The 22,282-nt window shown below is 55.9% G+C and overlaps 2 protein-coding genes across 5 annotated transcripts; both read right to left on the bottom strand.

Annotated features, from left to right (window-relative positions):
- Positions 1-70: 70 nt before the first annotated feature.
- CCDC183 (coiled-coil domain containing 183) lies at positions 71-10,705 on the bottom strand. 3 transcript variants are annotated; one of them, NM_001035502.3, is given in 14 exon segments: positions 71-272; positions 871-967; positions 1,036-1,146; positions 1,232-1,400; positions 1,642-1,802; positions 2,410-2,510; positions 3,014-3,068; positions 3,167-3,292; positions 4,752-4,874; positions 6,336-6,440; positions 6,646-6,813; positions 6,987-7,064; positions 7,473-7,594; positions 8,081-8,199. In NM_001035502.3, coding segments are annotated over 14 exon segments (1,605 nt in total). In that variant the 5' UTR covers positions 8,151-8,199; the 3' UTR covers positions 71-153.
- Positions 10,706-11,010: 305 nt separating this feature from the next.
- Positions 11,011-12,791, bottom strand: TMEM141 (transmembrane protein 141). Of its 2 annotated transcripts, NM_001034462.2 has the most exon segments (5): positions 11,011-11,429; positions 11,830-11,937; positions 12,076-12,159; positions 12,338-12,404; positions 12,692-12,791. In NM_001034462.2, coding segments are annotated over 5 exon segments (327 nt in total). In that variant the 5' UTR covers positions 12,746-12,791; the 3' UTR covers positions 11,011-11,415.
- Between the last annotated feature and the right edge of the window lie 9,491 nt (positions 12,792-22,282).

Below are 22,282 nucleotides of genomic sequence, written 5' to 3'. Positions count from 1 at the left end.
CGAGCACCCCACTTCCCTGCAGACTTCCCCACGTGATGCCTCGCATCCGCGTCCCCTCGGCGCCCCGAAGTCCTGGAAAAATGTTTATTTGTGTAAGCAATGCAAGCGTGGGGGCGGGGTGGGGGGCAGGGCGGCCTCCTCCTCCTCCTCCGGTCACTTCTTCTTCTTCTTGGCCACTTTGAGTTTCTCCTCGATCAGCCGCTGACCTTGCCTCTTGATCTCGGCCCGCGAGGGCACGTAACTGTGGTCCACGTCGGCGAACTGGAAGGTCTCTGCAAGGAAGGAGGGGGAGGGCAGCTGCGCCCGCAGCCCCTCTGCCCCACCTGCGTCCCCAGATCCTGGGCTGTCCTCTGGCGCCCTTTCACGGCAGGGCCCGTTGTACCAACGACGTGTATTTCTTACTGTCTGGCGTCTGGGGTCTCGCACACCCGGGGAGAGAGACAGCCGAGAGTTCACCCAGTCCTTCCAGAGCCCACGCTCGACCGCTAATATCTACCCTATACGCCAAGCCTGAATCCCTCAGGGACAGGTGCCAGACAAGAGGGGGACAGCCCCGAGGCCCCACACGCGCCAGAATTATTAGAATGGGAGGGTCTTAAGCTGTGCGCCCTGCACTTCCCACACAGACCCCCATAGGGGCCCTGGCCTAGGCACCCCCTGCCTGCCTACTGGCGCTGGTGCCTTCCCATCGCCTCCATCAGTTAAAGTCCCGTGGGTACAGCTGACGCGGCCTCCCATTGCTTTAGCCCCCACTGTCCCTCCAGGCCACCCTGGTCAGATGCAGCAAGCGCCACCCCTAGCCCCTGCCTCTGCACAGCTCAGGCCGGCCGCCTGCCCCCGCCTCCCCTCCAGCTGCTGGGCCTCCTGTACCTATGACATCCTCCTCCGTCTCCTCAAAGCTGATCCTGGTGTTCTGCTTCTCCCTCAGGGTGGAGGACTCCAACACATCCCTCACCTTGGTGCTGACCTGCAGGGCACGGGGCCGGTGAGCCTTGGGGCAGGTGGGGCGTGCAGGCACCCCTGGCCCAGGGCTACCTCCTCCGTTTCGGCCAGCATCTGCACTCGGTCGGCCAGGTACAGCAGCCTGCCCTCGCAGTACGCCAGCTTGCTGTACATGTCCAGGGTGGTCGAGGGCACTGCTTCCTTCTGTAGCGGGGAGGAACCAGTTGTCTCGCCCTGGCCCCTCCCAGGGACCCTCTGTGCTGGGGGCTCCTCCCGGCTCCGCTGGTACCTGGCCTGTGGGTAGGGGAATGCCAATCAGGCGGATGTAGAGGTTGTCGATGCCGGTCTGGATGGTCAGCAGCAGCTTCTGACTCTTGGTCATCTTGCTGTGAGCCAGCTGCAGCCGCTCTTCCTCCTCCTTCAGCATATCGTTCATTTTCTTCTCAACAGACTTAAAGCTGTTGAGGATGAGGGTGGGAGGTGGCGGACCGAGGGCATGGCAGCGGGGTCCTGAGCGAGTGTTGTGCTAATTCCGGCTCAAGAACTAAGACATGGGCGCGGGGAGTGCCCTTGCCAGGCCCTGAGGCAGCGGGTCTGCTCAGCTCCAAGCCTGGCAGTCAGTGCAGAGAGAGGCGGGACCCCCCATGTACCTGACGGAGCTGGGCGTCAGTGCAGAGAGAGGCGGGACCCCCCACGTACCTGACGGAGCTGGGCGTCTGGCGGAACTTGAGCGTGGCCTCCTCTATCTCCAGCTTCTTCATCAAGGCTTCCAGCTGCGCCCGCCTCTCCTCACAGTCCTCCATCTGCAGCTCCAGGTCCTCCTCCGTGCCCTTCTGAGCCAGGAACCGTCCAGCAATGTCCTGGCAGGGCCAGTGGGGCAAGCAGCAGCTGTGAGCCAGGGGGCAGCTGGTTCTTCTGGCTCCCGGTGGTCAGTAATGTCAACCACGTGATGTGTTGAAGGCCTGTGAGGCCCTCGGTGTGTGTTCTTGCATGCCACCCCTCACGACAGGCAGAGCGGGCAGACGACCCCAATGAAGAGCTGGAGAGACCACCGCCAAGACCGAGTGGCTCTGAGTCGCTTGTCCAAGGGTGGACAAGCTTATGTCAGGACCATGGACAGGAGCTCAAGGTTTACTAATAATAATCCCAGAGCGGATTAAAGTAAAAGGGGGGTTAGGTGGAGAGGCAGCTGCTGTTGGTTTGGGAAGGGGAAGGAGTCGGAGGTGGAGGCCACCCCCTCAGGGTCTAATCCTCAAGTTCCCGTGGGCTCTGTGCGATCCTGGACCACAGCTCAGGCTTGCTGGCTGTGGCCCAGGGGCCGTCCACTTTGATCTGCGGGCTGCTGCCCTGTGTCTCCATTCACGTGAAGATGTCTGCAGAGCCTGGCCGGGCTCAGCTGGGCCTTGGGCTGGGGATGGGCCCTTCCCCCTGCCCCTCTGCCCACATCCAGGAGTCAGTGAGTAGTACCCAGAGGTGGGAGCACTGCACGGCAGTCTTGACCTTCTCCACCAGAGCAGTCACATTCGTTTGGTATTCAACGTCAGCCTTGGAGGCCTCTCTCTTCCTCACTGGGCGCAGCAGAGGGGAAGGACGGCCAGCATGCAGGGAGGGCGTGGGAGCTCTGTGCGGGCCATCAGATGCCCCCCATGTCCTCAGGGGAGGCCACCCAAGAGCTGGGTAGCCTTCAGAGTTGCCTGTATCTTAACTGGCTCCCTCCTCAGCCAGCCCTCGAGCGGCTCCATCCAGAGCAGGACCAGAAGCGGCTGGCGTAGCGGGGCTTAGTGGAGCTTCTCAGAGGGGCTTGGGTTCCAGGGGGGCATTGCTGAGTGCATTTTACAGCTGAGAGGCGGGGTGCGGGGGTGGGGTTAGCCACACCTGGCCGAGAGCCCAGAGCCAGTAGCAGCACCCTGAAGCCAGTGCTGTGGCAATTGGTGTGTGCCTGTGCAGGGCCCGCCAGGGAGGGCTCGGGGTTCATCGGTCTCCCTCACCCTGGCCACTGCAGGTGACACCCAGCCTCATGGTGACCAACCTCTCTGGACCTTGGCTGGGGCAGTGGGAGCTGAGCGCTTACCTTTCAGAGTTTCTGGACCCATCAGGTTGGAGGGGAAGTCCAAGTCCCGCCGGCCCTGGAGAGAGGGAGGAGGAGGTGTGGTGAGGGGCATCCTCTGCGGGGCTGAGGAGCGCTGGGCATCCCAAAGGGCAGTGCCCAGACGAGCCAGCTCACCCGGCGGTACTTCTCGCTCGTCTCCTTGGTGTGGATCTTGTCGATCAGCTTCTTCTGCTGGTTCAGCCGGTTCTCTCGTGCCCGGCGCTCCTCGATGAAGGTGGCCTCCCCTTGCCTCATGTTCATCTGGGGACACGGGGAAGGGGCGGGGGTCTGTCCCACTAAGGCCATGTGGGGTGCTAAGCCAGTGTCTTCCTGATCTGGGATGCTGCACCTGTGTCCCCTCTCCTGGCCTCTGAGCCCTCCCTTGTATTACACTTCTCTCTGCCACCTCTGCCAGCTCCCCTTCAGGTCAGTTCAGTCCTCAGTCGTGTCTGACTCTCTGTGACTCCATGGACTGCAGCACGCCAGGCCTTCCTGTTCATCATCAACTCCCAGAGCTTGCTCAAACTCATGTCCACTGAGTTGGTGATGCCATCCAGCCATCTCATCTGTCAGCCCCTTCTCCTGCCTTCAGTCTTTCCTAGCATCAGGGTCTTTTCCAGTGAGTCGGTTCTTTGCATCAGGTGGCCAAAGTATCAGAGCTTCAGCCTCAGCATCAGTCCTTCCAATGAATATTCAGGATTGATTTCCTTTAGGATTGATTGGTGTGATTTTCTCGCAGTCCAGGGGACTCTCAAGAGTCTTCTCCAACACCACAGTTCATAAGCATCAATTCTTTGGCACTCAGCTTTCTTTATAGTCCAACTCTCACATCCATACATGACTACTGGAAAAACCATAGCTTTGACCAGATGGACCTTTGGCTCACATCCTTCTGCTCTGCCATCTTGTAGACCTTGCCAGCTCCCCTTAGAACTCACTAAAGTGGATTCCATGTGTCTAAACAAAAGCTCATCATCTTTCCCCAAACCACCTCTCTCCCAGCACATCCGGCTTTGGTGGCTAAATCTACTGTCCTTCCGTCCCCGCCTGCTCACACGTCCCGGACCCTGCGTTCTCCCTTGACCTGCACATCTAACACCCTACCCCTCATCAGGGTGACTTCTTAAAGGCCTCGAGTTCATCTCCACTATGTGGAGCCTCGCCCATGTGACTAGCATCTCGACCCTGGTCCTCTGATCTCTGCAGTCAGAGCGTACCCGTTTGGGAACATGAATCTGATCCTTTGTCCCCTCCATCTCCTCTCAGGGCTCCAGGTTCCCCGGGGGCCACATGCTGCCCCACATGGGGGCTCCAGCCCCCATGGCTCCTTTTGGCCCTGTTAGACCCCAAGACTGTGTTGCCCAATCTCCACCCCCAGAACCCACTTGTGCACTGCCCCCCTGATCAGGTCCGCACCCCAGGGTGGCCCTGCTTCATGAAGAGGGGTACACAGGCTTTTCAGGGGCCTCAGCACAGACGGGGTGAAGGGGTGCCACCTGCCCTGGCCAGGCCAAATCTCTGTCTCCTCCGTCTACTTCCTGGATTCTGTGTCTGGTGGGACCCTGTCTGCCCAGACTCATGGGGGATGAGGAGAGCTGGCTGGCAGGGCAGCCACTGGACTCCTCCAGTGATGGCAAGGTGTGGGCAGGGGTGTCCAGGTGGGCCCTGGGCCAGACAGGTTTGCAAGACAGCCCTGCAGGGCCCCAGCCTGGGAGCTCACCTTGACCTCATCTGTAATCATCATGGCATCCTGGGACATGACTGTCATGTCCGACAGCTCCAAGCAGTAGTTGGTCACGAGATTCTGCAGCTTGTCCAGCTCTGTGGGGTATCCTGCCAGCTTCTGCAGCACAAGGGCAAGGGCAGGGGGGCAGAACACCTGATGGCCCAGGAGCTGTGGGCCCGTCCCAGGTTGGCTCCCCTGGCCCCTTCCTGATTCTCCTCTGTCCCCCAGAGTGGACCATGCCTGCTCTCCACTCCTCACCCCAGACTGTGTGAGCCCAGAGGACAAGTAGAGCCTGGCCTTTGGCCCCAGCAAGGCCCAAAGCAGGTTAAAGGAAAGTTTTGAGAGGGAAAACGGCCTCCTGCTGGGGGACTTCTCCCTGCCCAGGGCTAGAACCCAGAGACACTTCGTAAGAAGTTGTGATGGGGAGTCCGACTACCTGAGAGGTGCCCCTGGAGCCCCGGGAGGCTGACTGCTCTCTGAAGTGAAGTAGATGGTGTGGGGTCAGACGCGGGACTCAGGGCCAAGGCTAACCTGACCAGCTAGCGTGGGACCGTAGGAAAGCCACTTAACCTGAGTGTCCCCGTGTGTAACAGGTAATAATGGCTCTTTCAAGGGGTTGCTCTCAGGATGGATTGAGATGGTAGAATGATGTATTATTTAACACAGGGTCAGGTTCACAAATGTCCAAGACACCTTAGCTGTTAGTATTTTGTTGTTGATAACTATTATGTAGACTCTCTACTGTTTTTAAAAATTTATTTTTAAAGAATATATAGTATCTTTAATGTCTACTTTTTTGGGGGGAAGGGGTGTGCCACGTGGCATGTGGGATGTTAGTTCCCTGGCCAGGAATCGAACATGTGCCCCTGCATTGGGAGCACAGAGTCTTAACCTCTGGACTCCCAGAAAGTTGTTCTTTTATTTTAATGGGCGTGGGGACTACCCTGGCGGTCCAGCGGTTGAGACTCCAGGCTTCCTCTGGAGGAGGCACCAGTTTGATCCCTAGTCCAGGAACTAAGAATGCAAATGCTGTGCCATGCAACCAAGAAAAAATTCAGGTGGCCACAGGAGGTATTGTTTTAATGCATATGTTCTAAAAATGCAAGAAGGGACCGCTGTGAGGATAGAATGCATCCAGATGAGAGAGGGGCCCTATCCTCCTTCCATCTTCTGGCCGTCTGGCCTGTGGCAGGTGCCTGGGCTCTGCTCTGTGGGGGCCTGGGGGGGCCTCCAGTGAAGGGGGCTTGCCTCTTAGGAGGGCTCAAGGCCCCTGGGGCTTCCCTGTCTCCTCGGCAGGGAGCCTGGGGGCTGGCTTGGAAGAAGTGGGCAGCAAGCCCAGGCTGCTGGCCTGTGCAGAGGCAGCTAGCCCTGGATGATGTGAGGGGACTTCCTGAGGGTGCTGGATTCGTCTCTTGCCCCTGTGTGTGAGGGTGCCCTGCCCTAGAGGACCCCGCCCCCACGGAGATCCCAGTCCTGCACACGGCCTGGGGCCTGAGAGTCCCGCCCTTCAAGCGCGGTTAGGTTCCCTGGAACCAAGATGCGGCGGCAGGTGTTGGGATGCGGGGTGAGGGGGCTCACCTTTTTCAGGTGGTCCAGCAGGTCCATGTACAGGAAGTGGATATTTTGGCTTGTGGTGATCTTGATCGTCGTCTTTTCTATGTTGTTCTCCAGCTGACGGATGACCTGGGGTTGGGGGGTGGAGGGCACATTGAGAGTGCCTTGGGGACAGGCCACCTGGGAGCCCAGAGATTCACGGGGGCGGGGCTGGCCTCTCTTCCTAGGGGCGGGGTCTCACTTAGCCCCGTCCCACGCAGCCCCGCGCCGGCCGGCACATGAGCCCCGCCTCCCCAGGGCCCGCCCCCTGCTCAGCCCCGCTCCTCGGCCGCACCTGCTGCAGGCGCAGTTCTTCCTTGGTGGCGTCCGGCTGGCTCTTCAGGCCGGCCAGCTCCAGCTGCATACTCTCCAGCTTCCGCCCGCGCCGCCGCACCAAGTGGATCAGCACGTTGTGCACGTTCACGCGGTCGAAAACATACTTGCGCAGCTTCTCCCGCGCCACCTGCGCCGGGGAGGGCACGGCCCGCGAGTGGGTGCGCGGGGGGTCACGGAGCACGTGGGAGCTCCGCAGGGACCCTGGGGCTGGGCGCTCGCTCTGCTCCCCACCGGCTCCACCTCCTAGAGTAGTTGGGGGGCACCGGCTGGGCGGGGCGGAGGGGCCGTCCCGCTGCCTACCTCCATGGTGCAGCGGCTGTTGGCCAGCCTCATGGGCACGTCCTTCCCACAGGCCCTGGAGATGGCCCACTGGTCGTACTGCGGAGCGGTGGCGGTGAGCTGGGGGCCCATCCCCTCTGCGTTCACCCGGCCGCAGGCCCCTCCAGGCCCTCTCCCCAGGCCCCTTCTGAGTAGCAAGACCCCAGCTCCTGGGGCCGCAAGGGGCAGAGCGCTGCAGGCCCCATCAGGTCATCCCCTCTCGGATGTGATGGGGTCCAGAGAGGGGGGTTCCCGTGTTTCCTCAGTGGCTGCCGTAGGGGGTAGCCCCAGAAAGGGCCCCGAGTTGGGTCCTAGCCCCACCCCCTAAGGTGGGTGGTGGGGTCAGCGTGGGGAAAGCAGGGGCCAGCTGTCCACTTGTTTGGGGGTAGAGGCTATTACAGCGCGCACCCCCCCCACCCCCCCACCCCGTCCCCAGCCATCAGGCAGCAGGAAGGGCCCCGAGTCCACCTTCTTGGCCAAAGCCCACTCCTGGGACCTGCGGCGGATGTTGCTGCGCAGGAGAGCCAGCGTGGCCTTGTTCTTGACTGTCTTCTCCTTCACGGACTGGATCTGCAGCGCCCGACATTGCTCTGTGGGTGGGGGAGGGGCAGGGCAGTGGGATGTGGGCCAAGGGCTGGGCCTGGATTCCTGGTGGCCGAGGCTCTGGGCCGGGGAGGCCCGGAGTGGGGTCATGAGTTTGCTGTCTCTAAGCCCATGCAGCTTCCTTCCAGCCTGCATGGGGGCCCACTTCGCTGTCCAGCGGTGCTCAGCGTTCAGGGGACAGTGTTGCTGGGTGGTGGGGTGGGTGGGGCAGGTGGAAGCCAGGATGGGCAGGCCTGTCATCACTCCCAGACGCTCCTGTCCCCTCTGGCTTTGGGCCCACTATACTCACAAATCTCTTTGAAGCCCCCAGCTTCTCCAGCCCCTCCCCATGGCAGACCCTTCCCATCCATCCTTCCAGCTCTGCTTGTGGGTGAGCAGTGGCCTGGCCCCTAGCCAGTTTGCCCTGGGCTGTCTCTGTGTTAGGACCAACAGTCCTGCACCTGGAGCCCCGAGTCACCCGGTGGCAGGCGTACCCTGGAGCCGAGTGATGGTCTTCAGCTCCTGGATCTGCTCCTCCATCTCTGCCTCATTGCGGATCTTCATGGCGGCCCTGGGGGTCCTCCAGGACCCCTCCGCACCTCCCGCCCTCTCTGTGCTGAGCCTGCTCCGCAGAACCTGTTTAGATTGTCCCTGGAATCCTGGCCCATTGTGACAGGGACCGAGGTTCTCAATGCCCAGGGAACCCAGGAATTCCCGGCCCTCCCTGGTGACCCCACCCTCTGCCCCCAGCCAGCCTGAGTTGTTCCCCCAGACGAGTCTCCCTGCTGCTCTCTGCCCAGGAGTGCTGCCCTGGTCAGTGTCGCTGTCTTCTGCAGGGTGACTTGTGGTGGCTTCACACTGCACCCTCCCCGTCCTCCCCACACCCCTAAGGTCCTCCATGGAGCCTCGAAAAACCGCCAACTTCTCACTGCCTACAGGGTCTCCATTCCCTCACCCCACCCCAAGTTCAAACCACACCCTGGGGACCCGGCTTGTGAGACTCCAACCTCAGTCCTCACTACCCCATATCTCTCAGTAACCTTCCCTGCTCGACCTCCACTTCCCTGGCGAAGTCCTGGATCTGGCTTTAGCTCTCACTTACTCCAGAAATAAATTTGGCCTCCCGGGTGGCTCAGACAGTAAAGAATCCGCCTGCAACGCGGGAGACCTCGGTTCGATCCCTGGGTGGGGATGATCCCCTGGAGGAGGGCATGGCAACCCACTCCAGTATTCTTGCCTGGAGAATCCCCATGGACAGAGGAGCCTGGTGGGCTACAGTCCATGGGGTCGAAAAGAGTTGGACACAACTGAGTGAGTTTCAACAACCTCAACTGACTACAGGAGGGGCCAGTGTCCTCCCTCTGCACCCTAGTCCAAGCCTGCCTGACAGCCACGTGGCTCAAGCCTGGGGTTCCAGGGGGTGCGCACCAGCTGGGGTACTTTTCCCAACCTGCATGAGTTTGCCAGGGCTGCGGAAACAGAGCACCACAGACCCGGCAGCTAAAACAGGAATTTACTGTCGTGCAACCTGGAGGCTGGCGGTCTGAGATCAAGGGCTGGCTTCTGCTGAGGCCTCTCCCCCAGGCTGGCAGATGCCGCATTCCTGCTGTGTCCTCATGGGGTCCTTACCCTGGACTCTCTGGGTCCTAATCTGCTCTGATAAGCACACCAGTCTGACGGGATGAGGGCCCACCCCCATTTAATTAATTTAGTTACCCCTTTAAAGAAGGCTGAGCACCAAAGAAAGCTTTCGAACTGTGGTGCTGGAGAAAACTCTTGAGAGTCCCTTGGACTGCAAGGAGATCAAACCCGTCAAGCCTAAAGGAAATCAACCCTGAATATTCACTGGAAGGACCGATGCTGAAGCTGAAGCTCCAATACCTGGGCAACCTGATGCAAAGAGCTGACTCATTAGAAAAGACCCTGATGCTGGGAAAGGTTGAGGGCAAGAGGAAAAGGGGGTGACAGAGGATGAGATGGGTGGATGGCATCACCAACTCATTGAACATGAGTTTGAGCAAACTGGGAGACGGTGAAGGACAGGGAGGCTTGGTGTGCTACAGTCCATGGTGTCGCAGAGTCGGACATGACTGAGCGACTGAACAACAACAACCCCTCCAAAGGCCCTGTCTCTAGATGCAGTCACATCCTGAGGTCCTGGGGGTCAGGGCCGCACACTGTGAACTTGGGGGAGACAATTCAGCCACGACAATGGCCTTCACCCATGTGCTGTTACAGTGTGCATCTTTTTCTGCGACCACTCACACAGACCCTTTTCCTTTCTGCTCACTCTAGGTTTTCAGTCCCATCTGAAACTCCAAGTTCATCCTCTGCCCTCCCTCAGAGCCCAGGTCTTACCCTCAGGAAGGACCTGCCGTGGGCACGGTCTACTCCTTTGCTGCCCCTCTTCTCCCAGGTGTGATGCAGAGCCTGTCCCCTGATACTGGCTCTCCTCTCTTCAGACAGAGATCATGGGGACACGTGGCTGCCTGGAGCAAGGCCACCGTCCTAGGTGCCTTTGCACCAGGCGTCCCTCCTGACTTAGTTCTAGCCAATGGAGTGAATGCAGGAGTGGTGAGTGAATCACTCTCCTCCCTCCCTTTCTCCTTTCTTTTCACAGGGGTGAAGACATGATGGCTGGAGCTGGTACAGCTGCCTGGCACCATGAGGAAGATTTGGAATGGGGGCCCTTACAGCATAGAGCACAGTAAAAGGAGCCTGGGTTCCTGACTCCCTGTTGGCCCCAGGCCACCCACTTGGACTTCTACATGAAAGAAAATGCAAACTCTAGCTGACTTACGCCACAGTTACCATCTTGCCTTCCTACACACAGATTCCTTGGTGCACATAAGTGTGCAATAGATGTTCTTTTGAGTGAGGGCCAGGCCAGCAGGGCGGGGCTGGGCCTGGAGCAGCGAGGCCCTGGGAGGTGCACCTTCAGTGTTCTGGAGGAGCCTGATGGAAATGACGACGGCTCTGCCCAGGTTTCGGGTCATGTCTTCCGCTCCCTCTCCCTCTGTGGGCCGTGGCTGAGCTGGAGAGTCCTGCCCCCTCAGGAGCCTTCCTCCATGTGGACAGAGCTCCAGTCAGCTGGCTCTGGTCCCCTGCACCCCTCACTTCCTCCTCCCCCAGAGAGAAGTGACTTAATCTGATAGGTGGGCTGGAATGGTAGGTGGGTGGGAGTGGTCACTTCCGGCCCTCCTCTCCTGAAAGCAGGTGCTGTTCGGCTGCACACATCTGCTCTGTGCCTCCCCCGACCCCCAGCCCACGTGGAGAGCACGTGGGGCCCGCCAGATGTCTAATTCTGGGGTTCAGATTCAGAACTGCCCTGGTGCCTCCTCCCCTCAGCGGTGTGGTTCCAAGGAGACGTTTCTCTCATCTTCCTGCTGCTGCGACATGTTCCCTGACTGCTTTAGAACTTAGGTGGGAAATAGGACAAGGTGTTTATTAGTTCCGCAGCCCCCAGGGGAACTGTCATCTGTGACTGGGGTGGGTGGGGGATGCAGGGGCCAGAAAGGGAGTGTCAGCAGCGGAGTGCAGAAGCCCCCTCCCTGCTCCAGGGCTGTCCCCAAAGGTGCATGAGGCATGCTGGTCCTCTCCAGCGCTGTGTCCACCTGCAGGACAGCCATCGCAGAAACGGAGTCTCCTGGCTTGAGCTCCTGGGCAGCCAGGCTGGGCAGGAGCAGTCTGCACAGGTTCAACAGACCTGGTCATGCCTGTGTGCGGGGGCCACGGGTGTGGGGAGGGCCAACCTGGGGTGCAGAGGTGCCGAGGGCTGTGTTCTAGAATTGTCTGGCCCCAGGTCTTCTGTGCCCTGGCTGGAGCTCTCCTAGCTGCGCCGATCTATAGGAGGCAGAGAAGACAGCTAGAACCACACCCCAAAGCTGTTCCCAGTCCCTGTGCCCATTTTCTGGAGGCAAAAACTGAGGCTTGGAACAGGAAGGGTGCAGGCAGTGGAGGCCAGACCTGAGATCAGCCAGCCTGGTGTCCGATGCAGGGCCTTTCCATCCAGCCGCTCATCTTGGGGTGTCTGCCTTCCTCCCTCTGCACTCACTCCCCCCGGGCCACTCACCCCCTCCTGCGTCTTCCTCCTGCATGCGGGCCCTCTCCTTCCCGCCCTGCCCCTCGTGTGCATGTCGAGGGGACAGGCCTGTGCAGCCTACACCTTGGACCCGGGCTTGCTGCCTCCAATTCTGGGCACTGCAGCCTTGGTTCTGCGTCCTGCTGCCCTGGGGGCTCTCACCTGTGCCCATGTCTTTGGGGAGCTGCCCTGTCTCCAGGAAGAGCCAGAGGTTGCTGCATTTCTGCGACTCCACTCGGGTCACCCAGTAGCTGGCCACTGAGCCTGCGACTGGGGAGCAGGGGGCAGGGGTCAGGGGGATGGGCATGCCCAGAACCACAGCCACCCACCCCCAGTGGGAACCCACTTCTGCTGAAGAGCCAGCGGCAACTGAGGTGCACCTCAGGGGTCCCAGGCTGGAGTACCCACCCACAGCCAGCAGCACCTTCCACTGAAAGGGGTATGGAAGCTTCCTTTGAACCAGCATCTGCAGGCCGAAGGTTGCACCGGTGCCTGCCAAGAGCCACGGTCCCCATCAGCCAGCTTGTCCTCGGGGCCGGCCAGGGGACCACCGCGGCAGAGCCCGCGTGCCCACAGCACCTTCCAGGCTCCCAGCACTGCGGGCTGGTGAGCTGGCGCCACTTGCTGGGGAGTCAGGGTGCGACCTCCTCACACCCGGCACCCAGCCTACCTGTGACAAAGGTGGAAACGCCCTTCACGAAAGCGTTCGACTGGCAAGCCGCGTACTCGCCTAGTCCCTGGGAGGGGGAAGGGGTTGAAGGCTCAGTTCCCTGCCCCTCCGGTCCCTCCCTAGGGCGCACTCCGGACCCGGGGGAGGGGACCACTCATCGTGAGGCCCTGGGGGCCCAGCCACACCCCGCCTGCCCCCCTGCCCACCCAGGCAGGAGGCCTCCATTGCCACCGCAAAAGGGTCCCACACCTCTGTCCCTCTTCGCTTCCCTGATGAGGGTACTCCCACCAAGGCCCCCGCCCCGCTCAGGTCAGCTTCTGAGGTCGGGGCCCGCGTCCAGGCCGGCCTTCTCACCGGGTGCTTGCTGGCCACGGCGTCGTCCACCCGGGACAGGCCCAAGTTCACCATGGCTGGCGCGGCGGCGGGGAGCCGGCGGGCTGACCTACACCCGGCCGGCGGAGGGCGGGGCCGGATGGGAAGGGGCGGGGCGCTGGGCGGGGTCTGTGCAGGGCGGAGCGGAGGGGCGGGGCCGGAAAGAGGGAGGGCCGGCTGGAGAGGGGCGGGGCCTGCTCCGGCCGGGGCGGGGGGCGGGGCCAGCGCAGAGGGGGTGGGCCTGCGCGCGCTTCGGGCGCTGGGCTCCGCGGGCGGACGCAGGCAGCGGAGCGCGCTCCTCGCCGCGAGCCTGGCTTGGATCGCCTGTATTATCTCCAAGCTCTTAGAGACCTGATTACTGTTAGTAATTTGTTGGGGTGGGCTTTGCTTAAGGGATTACCTATACTGAAGACGACCACGGAATATGAGGTGGCGTATCTAAAAATGGTTTAGTGAGTTAACTCCCCAAATACTGTGACCGCATACTTCGTGTTAGTCCTGTGCTCGGAGCTGGGGGTCCCACGGAGGAGTCAGAGCCCTTACCCCTGATAGAGCAGACAGGTAAACAGACCTGGGGGGAGGTCAGGAAGACAAAATGGGGGCGGGGATGGAGAGGGTCAAGCAGAGGACCCTCAATCACGTGGGCCTGAGCCCTGGCCTATTTGATAAGCTTCAGGAGGCCCAAGTGGCTGAATCTGAGGGTCAGGCAAGGGTTGGGCTGTAAGTTAGGGTCTCCGGCCACAGCCTTCTGTGCCTTGAAGCCTGGCGGGGGCTTCAGTTCTTCTGATTGCACTGGGAGGGCCCGGGCAAGGATGTCAGCGCCGTGGACACATGGCCTTCCTGCTTGGTTGGGAGCCAGCCTTCCAGGAGAGCGTCTGCTAAGGTTCAGAGGGTGTTTCAGTGATGAAACAGGCAGGGGTGCTGTGGGCTGCATTTGGAGGCTGCACTGGTAGGCTTTGGCACTGGGTTGGTGGTGCCAGTGAAAGGTTGCGGTGGTGAGCCGTGTGCTACGCCAGGACTGGTGACCTCCAGAGGAGAGGATTTCGATCCAGGGCCAGAGACAAGGCTTGACTACTGGGAGCTTTTCGTGTAGCAAAGTTTTATTAAAGGGTAATAGAGATACACTCTTGACAAGAGAATTCCAGAAAAACATCTATTTCTGCTTTATTGACTATGCCAAAGCCTTTGACTGTGTGGATCACAATAAACTATGGAAAATTCTGAAAGACATGGGAATACCAGACCACCTGACCTGCCTCTTGAGAAACCTGTATGCAGGTCAGGAAGCAACAGAACTGTTGGTGGTCAGGGTCCCCAGCTGACCACCAGCCTCCCAGATGCCTGATGGGAGAAAACAACAGTGAAAGACAAAAACATCATCCCAACCTTCACATTAACCTTGTTCATTATTTTTTCAAGCAGGATTTCCTGAAAACACCTGAGAGATGAAGACTAAGTGAGCGAGACAGCAGAAAAAAGCAGATGCTAGAAGCAGACCCATTGGGCTTCCCTGGGGGCTTAGTCAGTAAAGAGACTGCCTGCAATGCAGGAGACCCAGGTTCAATCCCTGTGTTGGAAAGATCCCCTGGAGAAGGAAACAGCAACCCACTCCAGTATTCTTGTCTGGAAAATCCCATGGGGAGAGGAGCCTGGCGGGCTAAGGTCCATGGGGTCACAGAGTCGGACATGACTTAGCATCTAACCCACCAAACCACCATTCCCATCATGAGGCTCCACCCTCATGACCTAATCACCTCCCAAAGGCCCCACCCCTCAGTCCCATCACATCAGGGCTTAGGGTGTCAGCTGCAATGCGGGAGACCTGGGTTCAATCCCTGGGTTGGGAAGATCCCCTAGATAAAGGGAACAACTACCCACTCCAGTATTCTGGCCTGGAGAATCCCATGGACTATACCAACTCTGGGTCACGACTGAGTGACTTTCAGACGTATAGGTCCAATGACTACCCTGGTGATGGTAGAGAATCTGCCTGCAATGCAGGAGACCTGGGTTGGATCTCTGAATCCGGAAGATCCCCTGGAGAAGGGAGTAGAACCCACTCCAATAATCTGGCCTGGAGGATTCCATGGACTGTATAGTCCATTGGGTCTCAAAGAGTCAGACAGGACTAAGTTACTTTCACTTTATGGCTTTTTACTTTTTTATTTTAATGATTTTATTGAAATATAGTTGATTTACAGTGTTATGTTAATTACTGCTCTACAAAAAGTGATTCCGTTTTATATATTTATGTGTGTGTATCAGTTCAGTTCAGTTGCTCAGGCGTGTCCGACTCTTTGTGATCCCATGGACTGCAGAACACCAGGCCTCCCTGTCCACCACCAATTCCCAGAGCTTACTCAAACTCATGTCCATTGAGTTGGTGATGCCATCCAGCCATCTCATCCTCTGTCGTCCCCTTCTCCTCTTGCCTTCAATCTTTCCCAGCATCAGGGTCTTTTCTAATGAGTCAGTTCTTCACATCAGGTGGCCAAAGAATTAGAACTCCATATATATATAATATATATATATATATAATATATATATATATACACACACTTTTTTTCAATTTAAACTTTTTATTTTATATTGGGGTATAGCCAATTAACAATGTTGAGACGGTTTCAGATGAGCAGGGGCACTCAGCCCTACACATACATGTACTGTGCTCCCCCAGACCCCAACCCATCCAGGCGGCCACGTGATACAGAGCAGAGCTCCCTGTGCTGCACAACAGGACCTTGTGGGTTATTGTCCGCAGAGGACTTTAGTTGTGGGGGCAGGTACTCAGACACTCAGACTGCAGCATAGGCTGTGGAAACAGCTAGGATTACTCTGCTTACATCTGACCATCAGATGGGCAACACCAAAATCAGACTGATTATATTCTTTGCAGCCAAAGATGGAGAAGCTCTATACAGTCAGCAAAAACAAGATCGTGAGCTGACTGTGGCTCAGATCATGAACTCCTTATTGACAAATTCAGACTGAAATTGAAGAAACTGGAGAAAATACTACATCATTCAGGTATGACCTAAATCAAATCCCTTATGACTATACAGTGGAAGTGAGAAATAGATTTAAGGGACTAGATCTGACAGACAGAGTGCCTGATAAACTATGGATGGAGGTTTGTGACATGGAGGAGACAGGGATCAAGACCATCCCCATGGAAAAGAAATGCAAAAAGGCAAAATGGCTGTCTGAGGAGGCCTTACAAATAGCTGGAAAAAGAAGGGAAGCAAAAAGCAAAGGAGAAAGAGAAAGATATACCCATCTGAATGCAGATTCCAAAGAACAGCAAGGAGAAAGAAGAAAGCCTTCCTCAGCGATCAGTGAAAAGATATAGAGGAAAACAATAGAATGGGAAAGACTGGAGATCTCTTCAAGAAAAGTAGAGATGCCAAGGGAACATTTCATGCAAAGATGGGCTCAATAAAGGACAGAAACGGTATGGACCTAACAGAAGCAGAAGATATTAAGAAGAGGTGGCAGGAATACACAGAACTATACAAAAAAGATCTTAATGACCCAGATAACCACGATGGTGTAATCACTCACCTAGAGCCAGACATCTTGGAATGTGAAGTCAAGTGGGCCTTAGGAAGCATCACTATGAACAAAGCTAGTGGAGGTGATGGAATTCCAGTTGAGCTATTTCAAATCCTGCAAGATGATGCTGTGAAAGTGCTGCACTCAATATGCCAGCAAATTTGGAAAACTCAGCAGTGGCCACAGGACTGGAAAAGGTCAGTTTTCATTCCAATCCCAAAGAAAGGCAAGGCCAAAGAATGCTCAAACTACTGCACAATTGCACTCATCTTGCACACTAGCAAAGTAATGCTAAAAATTCTCCAAGCTAGCCTTCAACAGTATGTGAAATGAGAACTTTCAGATGTTCAAGCTGAATTTAGAAAAGGCAGAGGAACCAGAGATCAACTTGCCAACATCCATTGGATCATAGAAAAAGCAAGAGAATTCCAGAAAAGCATCTACTTCTGCTTTCTTGACTACACCAAAGCCTTTGACTGTGTGGATCACAACAAACTGGAAAATTCTTCAAGAGATGGGAATACCAGACCGCCTTACCTGCTCCCTGAGAAATCTGTATGCAGGTCAAGAAGCCACAGTTCCGAGTCAGATATGGAGCAACACACTGGTTCCAAATTGGGAAAGGAGTACATCAAGGCTGTATATTGTCACGCTGCTTATTTAACTTATATGCAGAGTACATCATGTGAAATGCTGGGCTCAGTGAAGCAAAAGCTGGAATCACGATTGCCAAGAGAAATATCAATAACTGCAGATATGCAGATGACACTACCTTTATGGCAGAAAGCGAAGAGGAACTAAAGAGCCTCTTGATCAAAGTGAAAGAGGAAAGTGAAAAAGCTGGCTTAAAACTCAACATTCAAAAAATGAAGGTCATGGCATCCAGTCCCATCACCTCGTGGCAAATAGATGGGGAAACAATGGTAACAGTGAGAGACTTCATTTTGGGGGATTCCAAAATCATTGCAGATGGTGACTGCAGCCAGGAAATTAAAAGATACTTGCTCCTTGGAAGAGAAACTATGACCAACCTAGACAGCATATTAAAAAGCAGAGACATTGCTTTGCCAACAAAGGTCCATCTAGTCAAAGCTGTGGTTTCTCCAGTAGTCATGTATGGATGTGAGAGTTGGACCATAAAGAAAGCTGAGCACCAAAGAATTGATGATTTTGAACTGTGGTGTTGGAAAAGACTCTTGAGAGTCCCTTGGACTGCAAGGAGATCAAGGCAGTCAGTCCTAGAGGAAATCAGTCCTGAATATTCATTGGAAGGACTGATGCTGAAGTTGAAGCTCCTATACTTCAGCCACCTGATGTAAAGAACTGACTCACTGGAAAAGACCCTGATTCTGTGAAAGATTGAAAGCAGGAGGGGAAGGCGACAGCAGAGGATGAGGTTGAGTGGCATCACTGACTCAATGGACATGAGCTTGAGCAAGCTCTGGGAGTTGGTGATGGACACGGAGGCCTGGCGTGCTGCGATTCATGGGGTCACAAAGAGTCGGACACGACTGAGCAACTGAACTAACTGAACTGAACTGAGAGAGAGTCCTCTGCATATGGATGCATATGAATTAGGAATCTTGAAAGTCATCGAAACTGCCAATCCCACTCAGGAAATGAATAGACTTAAGGAGTATATCGGAGAAGGCAATGGCATCCCACTCCAGTACTCTTGCCTGGAAAACCCCATGGACGGAGGAGCCTGGAAGGCCGCAGTCCATGGGGTCGCTGAGGGTCGGACACGACTGAGCGACTTCACTTTCACTTTTCACTTTCATGCATTGGAGAAGGAAATGGCAACCCACTCCAGTGTTCTTGCCTGGAGAATCCCAGGATGGGGGAGCCTGGTGGACTGCTGTCTATGGGGTCACACAGAGTCGGACATGACTGAAGTGACTTAGCAGTAGCAGAAGGAGTATATACTTTGCTCTTAGAAGAAGAAATCAAGAAAAGAATGAAAACATTTCTTCTAGTGGAAATCCCACCGTGGGGAGAGGAGGGTATGTGGAAAGCAATAACTATTACGTGAAACTCCAGACTGAACTAAATATGCCAAAGCATTGAAGGACATTAGAAGAACATCTTGAAATGTGTTTTTTTAATTAACTAAGAGCAGAAATGAACAAAAAACAGGAAAGAATTCAGTAAGAGCTAATTGTTGTCAGGAAAGAAATTGACTCTCAGACTTTACCGATAAAGGAAAATTCTTTAGGGTCTCCAGGCAAATGATCAAATTACTTTCAAGGGTGAGAACAAGCTGGCATCGAACTTCCAAAGGCAAAGTGCAAACAGAAATGCATTTGTGGCAGGAGAGGTGCGCACGCCCTCTCAGTAGAGGTGGGCCTAAGGACTCACTGTGGGTGGGCGTAAAGTGAAAGCGTGAGTCACTCAGTCGCGTCTGACTCTTTGCAACCCCATCGAACCTGGGTCAAAGCACCACAGTTCAAAATCATCAATCATCAATTTCAGGCAGATTCTGTACCGTCTGTGCCACCAGGGAAGCCCCTGATGTGGGTAAAGAAGTCCTAAAATGTCTAAGGCGGGTCATGAGGGTTTATGTATTAATTTTACAGGCTTCGCAGGTGGCGGTAGTGGCAAAGAACCCAGCTGCCAACACGAGAGATGTAAGAGACGTGGGTTCAATCCCTGAGTGGGGAAGATCTACTGAAGGAGGGCATGGCAACCCACTCAGTCGTCTTGCCTGGGGAATCCCATGGACAGATGAGCCTGGTGGGTTACGGTCCACAGGGTCACAAAGAGTCGGAGACAACTGAAGCAAATTCACCACATGCGCATAGAATTGTACGCCTTGATAACAGAGAGGAAAACACGCACAGAACTGACTGTCTAGCCACAAGCACAGCATCGGTGAGCTCCACAAAGTAGAAATATTGCAAACTTATCTGACCAAATGACAATAAAACAAGGACTTTAAATTTTTTTCTATTTTAGAAAATACTCTTGGATGAAACAAAAATGCAAAGTGAAATCACAGAATTTATTTATAATAAATATTATTAAAATATCACATGAAACAGGGTCAGAAGAAACGTCAAAGCCTTAAACACACCCTTAAAAATAAAAGATTGAAAGTAATGTATTAGATTCCCAATTCTCACAGCTGGACTGGGGATTCCCCGTGCTCCAGGGGTTGAGAATCCACCTTCCAATGCGGGGGATGTGGCTTCCATCCCTGGTCAGAGAGCTAAGATCCCACCTTCAGTGGAGCAGCTTCCCAGGTGGCTCAGGGGTAAAGAACCTGCCTGCCAATGCAGGAGATGCCAGAGACACGCGTTTGATCCCTGGGTTGGAAAGATCCCCTGGAGGAGGGCAGGGCAACCCACTCCAGTATCCTTGCCTGGAGAATCCCAGGGACAGAGGAGCCTGGCGGGATGCAGTCCATGGGGTCATGAAGAGTTGGACACAACTGAGCGACTGAACGCAAGCCCACGGCCACAGCTACCGCGCTGCAGAGAGAGGCAGCCCACATGCCGCGAGGAAGAGCCCCACGCAGGAGGCTGGCAGCCAGACACACAGATAAAGAAGTGTTTCTAAAAAGGACAAGAGGGGCTTCCCTGGTGGCTCAGCTGGTGAAGAATCCACCTGCAATGTGGGAGACCTGGGTTCGATCCCTGGGTGGGGAAGATCCCCTGGAGCAGGGAAAGGCCACCTACTCCAGTATTCTGGCCTGGAGAACTCCATGGACTGTATAATCCATGGGGTCATGAAGAGTCAGACAAGACTGAGCGAAAAAATAAAATTAAAAATAAAAATTAAAAAAGGACAACAATATAAACCACAGGACCTCAAGGAGAAGGAAATAACAAATAGGGACCAGAGAACAGCAGATGTAACGAATGGATCAAAGTCCTCCCCCGGGGGAGTGGCCGGCAGGACTGGGCATGCTCCACGCGCAGGTTTTGGTCACAGAAGGAAGGAGCCAGTGCGCAACCCCGGCAAAGGCAAGCGCCGCCGCCGTCGTGTGGGCGGAGGGCCACCCAGCCCACCCTCGGGTTCGCTCAGTGTGCCCAACCCCTGGATCGGTCCTCGGGGCGGTGTGGACCCCACGCCTGGGAGCCCGAAAACTAAAAAAAAAGTCTTCATCCTTGAGAAGATGAACAGAATTTTTCCATTAATTTACAGGATTATTAACAGAATCATTAGTACTATTTTTAAAAAATAATAAATTAACTAACATAAATAAGAAAAAATGGAGAGACTACAAATGCATGAAGTAAGAAAAGACAAAGGGCGGGAAAAATAACCTTTGGGACAAAAGGATAAAAAAATGTTTCATCAACAGAAAGTGCTTTGCTGTCTTCTAAGAAAATAAATTCAAAGTCTTCAACCAGATGTGTTTACAGAATTCAGTTTGCCTGAATTTACCCTATTAGAAAGAAAGAGGGGCTTCCTCTCTGGCTCAGCAGTAAAGAACCTGCCTGCCAGTGCAGGAGACGAGGGTTCGATCCCTGGGTTGGGAAGATCCCCTGGAGGAGAGCATGGCGATCCGCTCCAGTATTCTTGCCTAGAGCATCCCCATGGACAGAGGAGCCTGGCGGGCTACAGTCCACGGGGTCACAAATAGTCAGACACGACTAAGCAACTGAGCACGCACACACCCAGAAAGAAATGTCTGTGATAGATATAATAGGTGATAATTTACAGGTAAGCTGAGAAATGGACAGGTTGATAAGCAGCGCAATCGATCGATAAAGAGAGGCTATGAGAAAGGACTAGACTGATGGGCAGTGGAAACGGCACCCACGCGGGAACAGAGGGAAAGCTCAGGGTGTGAAGCCGGCTTCAGACCTTCCTGTCCCAAACCCAACCCTGGCTCTTCTCAGCATCACTTTCAGTTGTACGTGTGTTAGTCGCTCAGTCGTGTCCGACTCTTTGCGACCCCATGGACTATAGCCAGCCAGGCTCCTCTACCCATGGATTCCCCAGGCAAGAATCCTGGAGTGGGTTGTCATTCTCTTCTCCGGGAGGTCTTCCCGACCCAGGGACTGAGCCTGGGTCTGCTGTGTTGCAGCAGGCTCCTTACTGTCCGAGCCACCAGGGAAGCCCCGGTTTTTATTAACTCCTTGTTTTCGACCATAGATTGCATTTTCCCGTTTCTCTGTCCGTGCAGTAACTTTTGCGCTGGATAGCGCTGCAGACACGCGGTGGGGGCCTGGTCTCCGTCACGGGCCTCTGAATTGTCCCCGCCCCGCTTCCCGTGCGGAAGCCCTCGTGCTGGACATGATGTATTTGTCCAGTGCCTTTGGGGCCTTCCAGGGGGTGAAAGTGAAGTGGGGTTGTAAGGGTGGAACCCCAACCCAGTAGGGCTGGGCCCCTTAGAAGAGGGAAGGACACCAGAAACCTGTCCCCACACGTGCAGAGAAGAGGGTGCGATGGGAAAGCTGCCGTCCACAAGCCATATGAGGGCCCTCGCCAGACACCAGGCTCTTAGCACCCTGACCTCAGACTTCCAGCCTCCAGAGGAGAAACCCCTGTTGCTGCTGCACCACATTCAGCGGCTTCTGTGTTACAGCAGCCCAAACAGACGTCCTAGAACCTTCTATCGGGAGGTGCAGCTGAGGCAGACGGCCGTGCTCCCCTGAGCTCTGGCCAGACAGGTCTGGGGGAAAGGCCAGGTGCTCCCCAGGCACCTCGCATGTGTTGGAGTGCAGCCTCCAAACATCCCCCTGCTCGTCTTTCGGACCCGTCGTCTCAGGCAGGCCCTCCCCTCGAGGGTGGTCCTTACTCCTGGAGGCTTTCTGGTGGCCCGCTGGGGTCAGCAGGGTCTCTCTTCTCTGGACGGATGGGCCCCACCGGCCCCTCAGCTGTGCTCAGAAGCCCCGTGACCCTGCTCTGCACGCGGGCAGGGGGCAGACGCCCACCCACATTCTCTGCCCTGCCCCAGCCGATAGAAGGAGGGTGTGGTCATGGTGGGGGTGCCCCCAGGCGCTGAGGAGGACCGGGCTGATAGGGGATGGAGCCAGCGGGGGGCCGGGGTTGGGGCAACTGTGGCCTGAG

Source organism: Bos taurus, chromosome 11 (assembly GCF_002263795.3).
Source record: "Bos taurus isolate L1 Dominette 01449 registration number 42190680 breed Hereford chromosome 11, ARS-UCD2.0, whole genome shotgun sequence".
NCBI classification, from domain to species: domain Eukaryota; kingdom Metazoa; phylum Chordata; class Mammalia; order Artiodactyla; family Bovidae; genus Bos; species Bos taurus.
The sequence above is the reverse complement of the archived record's forward strand: the minus strand, read 5'-3'. Positions and strand labels throughout refer to the sequence as shown.